General features: G+C 61.8%; 1 protein-coding gene across 2 annotated transcripts in view; it reads right to left on the bottom strand.

The window, feature by feature from the left end:
* Positions 1-766: 766 nt before the first annotated feature.
* PALD1 (phosphatase domain containing paladin 1) overlaps positions 767-6,000 on the bottom strand; it is an 84,902-nt gene continuing 79,668 nt past the window's right edge. For both annotated transcript variants that reach the window (XM_089897615.1, XM_022590796.3), the window contains exons 19-20: positions 2,996-3,151; positions 767-1,029 (exon numbers count right to left, since the gene is read on the bottom strand). In XM_089897615.1, coding sequence (XP_089753741.1) covers positions 877-1,029; positions 2,996-3,151 — 309 coding nt within the window. In that variant the 3' untranslated portion in view covers positions 767-876. The remainder of the gene's footprint in view (positions 1,030-2,995; positions 3,152-6,000) is intronic.

The following is a 6,000-nucleotide window of genomic DNA, read 5'->3' as shown; positions in this document are numbered from 1 at the left end:
CCCACTGCTCACTCAGGGTCACCCGGCAGTCTCCAGGGCTCCTGCCACAGCAGGTCGGGGCACAGGCCACTCTGGATGGCACGGCAGGGAGGTAGTGCTTCCCTAGACCTCCTGCCCATGGTTCCAGAGAAATGGAGCTGGCCTCTTCCACAGGGCCGCATGCACCTTCTGGAAGCTCTTTCTTCCCCCGAGAGGGACTCCATTTCATTTTCAGCTCCCTGGAAACCTCCAAAGTCCTGCCAGCCCAGAGGAGGGGAGAGGGCAAAGGAAGGAGAGGCAGAGGCCCCTGCGGGACCCACTGGGCATGTGGTTGTCCTTCAAGTCTCCAGGTTGAGACAAGGCATGAGAGGCAAGAAAACTGGGTAAAGCTGCCTTTAGGCTAACAAATCAGCCAGCACACAGTCCACTCCCCAGGGAGCCCGGGGTCCCCAGGGCGGTGCTCAGGCAGCGAAACGGGAGAAGCTGCATGGGAGAGCCACGAGAGAGGGCAAGAGGGAAACCAACACTGGCTAGGGCCGCTCCGCCAGGGCCCGTCAGAGCCGCTCAGGGGACAGCGGAGGGCGAAGCGGCGAGGGGCTTCGCTTGGCAACTTGGGGAGTGAGCTCCTTGCAGATGTGATGCCACACCGGCCTTCCTGCAGGCCCTCCGCACGCCTGCCATTCACAAAGTATCACTGTGCGCCAACTGTCCTATAAAAACTCTTTCAGAAAAGGGGTACCCACCCATGCCAGTCTCTCTGCTAAGCTGAAGGATCATTTCTCAGGGCCGCTGTCGGTGAGCAGCACCGGCACCCCCAGCCTGCGAGGGTAGGAGGTGGCCCCGTGGGAGGCGACGGTAGCAGGGGCGGGGGAGCACGTCCTACAGGAAGTCCCATTCCTACAGGACGTCCCCTGCGGCGGAGGGCTCGGGGCTGTGGCTCTGCTCCTGCCACCGGCAGCGCAGCCTCGAGAAGGGCTGGTCCTCCACGCTCTCAAGCTCGGGGAAGCCCAGCTGGTTGAGGATCTCGTAGATGCCGGCCTTTGCTGCCACCTGGGGAGGACAGCAGAGATGGGGGCAGAGCTCCAGGGAAGCGGGGGTAATCATTCAGGTCCCCCATCCCCCTCTGTCACACCGTCCTCCCCTCCCTGGGCTCCGCAGATACAGGCGAGTCTGGGGCTCAGTGCTGCCTCCCCCCAGCTCAGTGACCTGCACACGTTTGCGTCTCGATTACTATGAACTGCTGTGCGCTTCCCTTCCTTACAGTGGGACTGCACAGTGTGGAGGGCAACACTGCACAGAGAGCGCCCGGCAGGTAGTGAACAAGCGGGGAGCAGCACGGGAGGCCAAGCACGCCCCATGCCTGCGTAGCCCCGACGCTCCCATGGGGACCTCGGGAGCAGAGGCCAGCTGCTCCCGGTATTACAGCCAGGCCCTCAGGGAGCGCTGGGGAAGGCAGTGTGGATGCAGCAGCCAGCAAGGGCCCTTTGGCCGTGAGTTCCAGCTGTGGAGCAGGCAGGCCCACCAAGGGCCTCAGCTCAGGCGGGTTAACTGGGGCCTCCCTGGACACTCTCCACACAGCCCTATGGCCCAGACCCTGGCACTAGACTCAAACCACTCAACGACCAGCCTCCTTCTCGCCCCACTGTCCCGGGGGATGGAGAGGATGCAGGCTCCACTCCAAACAGAGGCCCCTGCCCTCTGTTCATCCCGAGGCTGGAACCCACGCTAGGGGGCTGGACCAGCAGTTCTCGCCCTCCTTGACGTCCCCAAACACCCACTACCCAGGTTCAGCTGGTGAGCTCCCCAGCCCCTGGTCCCCCTGATTTCAGCTCTCCGAGCAGAACCCAAGCAGAAGTGTCCTAGGTCCCCCACCACCTTCACCTCCACCTCCAAGAGGAAGCTGAGCCGAAGGCCTGCTCAAGAGGGTAGCCCCAAGGTGGCCTTGGTGTGACCCACGCCCTATCAGGACCACCCGGAAGGCTCACCTTCAGCAGAAACGCCCGGCAGCCACCACTCCCGCCACCAGGCCCTGTGGTGGCCTCCCTGCCTCTGTTCCCTCACAGCTCTGACCCCACGTGCACATAGACCTAAGCCCCCCTACCCTTCCTATACCCATCACAGCCTCCCATCCTCCTGCACACCTGCCCCACGAGAGCTAATTCCAGCCCTGAGTCCTGATTAGAACTGTCAGGACAGTCTGGTGAGGTCAGTAGGGGCCAGTGTCCTGGCGGAGGGGTAATTACAGGCCCCTCTGCCAAGGAGGGAAGGAGGCCTTTCTCCTGCCCTAGAGGTGCCGAGGCAGCGGCTCTTCCTCTAAAAGCAGCCGAGCTGGGGGAAGAAACAGGAAGAGGCAAGCAGAGAGGGAGGGTGGAGGCGGCAAGAGAGGGCAGCGTCTTAGGCCAGACATGGTGGGCTTTGGAGCCAAACAACCTGCTCTAACGCTGACCGTGAACATGGCACCTAACTTCTGTGCTCAGTCTCCTCCTCTGTAGAATGGGAGCATACAGTCGCCACGTAAGGCAGACCCGCTCACACGAGCTCTGGCACGTGGCACTGTATACATCTCATGGAATCCCCACCGCAGCCTCCTGAGGTGGTGCTGACGTTGTAACACCGAGGACAGCAGCTCAGAGGGGCTAACTAACTTGTCCGAGGTCACGGTTGCAAGGCAGCAGGGGCCGAGCCACAGCGGGAAGCCAGAAGGGCATAACAGTGGGCAGGCATGTAGCACCCAGGTGACGCTGGCCTGGGGGACGCAGGCAGGGAGCAGGGGCCCAGCCCAGCACCCGCCCTGCTGTGTCCCCAGGCGCCTCGTCTCCTCCCTCCCCCGCCTCACCCATCCACTCACTGCCTGCTGAGCGCGGAGGCCGTGCTGGGGACCCAGAGCTGAACGAGACAGCCACAGGGAAGCGTCCTGTACGGTGAGATGAGAACTCTGCCCGCTCAACTCTGTCCGCCTGTCCCTGGGCCCGGGGAAGACGCACAGGGTGGTCCCGGCCCCCACCCCCGCCCTCACCTCCCGCATCCAGGCGCTGAAGGGCCTCTGCCAGGAGCCGGCCTTCTCCAGGTGGAGGTACGCGTTGAAGAGCACCAGGCAGACGTAGCGTTCCAGGTACTGCAGGCTCCGCAGCTGCAGCCTCCGGGCCTCCCGCTCTGACTTGGCCGCTTTCGCCTGGAGGACGGACGGCACGGGGCGGGAGTCAGAGTGGGTGCTCACCCCCAGCCGGGGACACTCCACACACGCTCTACACACATACACCCGACTCACACACTCACAGACTCTCACAATCGTACACACCACACACACACCTCACTCACACACCACATGCCCTCGGTCACACACACCCCACACACAACACAGTCACATACACACACACGCACTGCACACACTCCACACTCACACACAAACCATACACACACACACCGACATACTCACACACATACAGACACACTCTCACACAACACACACACTCTCCAAGGCTGGGGACGGACACAGAAAGACCACAGAAGCAGGGTCAGCAACAGGGGCGGGAGCTCAGGGAGGGACAGGCTGGGATGGAGGGTGGGGCATCGGTCTTTTGAACGGTAATCCTGAGCACCTTCTAGGAGAACAGGCCACGCTAGGGAGGGAAGGGACAGCCAAGTGACTAAAGGTAGCTTCCCAGAGAGCACACGATGCAGCTGGGCCTTGAGGGCCTGCGTGGACTCGGATAAAGACAGTGAACACCAGACGGGGCGGCCAGAGGTGAGGATGGTGCCCAGCAGGTAGGGAGACCGGGAAGGGGCTGGCCTGGCTGAAACAAGGGTGTGAAGGGACAAGACGGGAACTGGGTTGGCCCCCAACTGTGGAAGCCACCCTGGCGCCAAGAAGTCTACCCTCTAAGCCAGCTTCCCAACCCTGGCGTGCAGATGCCTGGGCCCCACCCCGGACCAATCAGACAGGAACCTCCGGGGGGTGGGCCTGGGCACAGGGACAGTGAAAAGTCCCCGGGGCCATTCTAGGGAGCCAGGGTTGAGCTCTGTGGCTTTAGCACCGGGGAGCCACTGAAGCTTTGAGAATAGGAGGGACCTGTTAACGGAAGACTCGCGGGAGACTAACGCTCAGAAGGAAGAGGCCTTACATGGGGTCCCCTCCAGGTCCTCCTCCGTGTCGGGCCCAGTGGGAAGGCGGGGGGACAAGGCCCAGGACACACAGAGCCAGCTCTCCCCCTGCCAGGTGTCTGCCACCATATCTGAGCGTGCTCCTCCAACCCACCGCAGATGGACCGTCACCCTAGGGGGGAGCCCGGGGGACTGAACGCCACACCTCACCTTGCACTTGCACCCTCCTCCTGCTCACCCACACCCACACCTACCCTGGCCTCCAGCCAGAGCCCACGGCAGCTCTCTCTGCTCCAAGAAGAGGATGTGGCATAGCGGCCATACCTTCAGGCAGCACGAACACCCAGGGGAGGGCACAGCCAGCCCCCGGGCCTCTGGGAACCAGGAAGGGCAGTCTCCCAACAACTGGGCCACAGCTGGAAGCCCTCCCACGTAGGCACACATCAGCCTACACGAGTCTCCTCCAGGCCGCTTCAGGAAGGCTCCTGGGTGGGCCCCCGCCCCAGACACGACATGACCCACAGCCCTAAGAACCGCGAGCTGGAGTGGGCTTGCTTGTGGGACCTGGAGTCCCGCACCTCCCACTTCTGCCTCGGGTGACTCAGCCTCTGATGCCTCTGCCGTCTTTGCCCCCAGGGTCGTGGGAGTGGGCGGTTGGCCCAACATACCGTCCAGAAGGAGCTCTGGAACCTTGGGGACAGCGAACAGGGCCAGCTGGGGCAAGGGGACCACAGCCAGCGCCCTGACTCCCTGGGAGACAAGACTGGGGTCTGGTCCCAGCTCTGCCATTTAAACTCTCAGCCCCACGTTGCTGGAGGTCACATTGCTCAGTAAAGTATGGCATGAGGAAGCACCTATAAACACTGGGGGGCCACACGGGTCCAGCCATTCACAGAACGGGGGCCACAGCCATGGCACAAAGGTGGGGCACACACAGGCCCTGCCCGCAGACACTCGTGGTCTGGCGGAGACAGGGAACAAACACCCTGTGTTTGCACTGGGGCCAAACACCCAGTGCAGCCGGACCACGGGATCGAGGCAAGGCAGGTAGTGGACGAGGGAGGGGCTCCAAGACGAGGAGGATTTGAGGTGCCCTGACAGGGGGAGGAAAGGGTCAAAGAGGGAGGTGGGTCCAAGGGAGGCAGAGGGGGAGGGGCTTGTAGCAGCAGGGGGCCCAGAGCCAGGCAAGCCCTGACCCTACAGACAAAGGGGCCAGCGAGGGCTTCTGGATGTGAGGGTAGGAATGGCCCCAAGGCCACTGGTGCGGGAAGTTGACTGGGGCCGGTAGGGGCAGGACGCCTACTGTTTTAAGGATGGCTCAACCAACCAACTGCTCAAAGAAAAAAGCAGTTTTGCTTAGAAATTAGGCAGTGGACCAAAAAAAAAGATTTTACCTAAATACAAACTGCGGCCAATACAGCATGACTCTGCCTGTTTCATGCCGCGCGGCGCTGGGCATTCACCACCCGATCCCTTACACTGCTCCCCAGTCTCCATCCAAAGGCCGGGAGCCTAGTTAAACACATTTTCTTAGAAAGAAGGAAAGGAATTCACCCACAGTGCCACCAGGCAGAGTCATTTTAAACTACTTTCAAGAGCTCAGAAGTAACTTCCTGTTGGGTGTGAAGAGGCCTCAGCTCAGGACTTGGCCCTGGGGGCAGAGCCACGGCAGCTCTATCCTCTTGGTGCCCCTGCTCCAGAGGGGACAGAAGCCTGCTGCCCCCAGAGATTCCAGCAAGGATTCTGAGGAACATCTTGGGTGGAGAGGTCAAGTGATTCCTTCCGAGACCCTACTGGCAAGGTAGGGTGGAATTATCTCTAAATTCAGACCACTGGGTCAAGGTGACGCCTGACACCCACCGGAAGGTTCCGTGGGTGCTTCCTGCCCGACCGCAGTCTGTGATTTGAGACAATGACCCA

The sequence above is a fragment of the Delphinapterus leucas genome, chromosome 16 (assembly GCF_059928025.1).
Source record: "Delphinapterus leucas isolate spDelLeu-1000000601 "Yukka" chromosome 16, BTC_Dleu_Yukka2, whole genome shotgun sequence".
In the NCBI taxonomy this organism is placed as follows: Eukaryota; Metazoa; Chordata; class Mammalia; order Artiodactyla; family Monodontidae; genus Delphinapterus; species Delphinapterus leucas.
The sequence above is the reverse complement of the archived record's forward strand: the minus strand, read 5'-3'. Positions and strand labels throughout refer to the sequence as shown.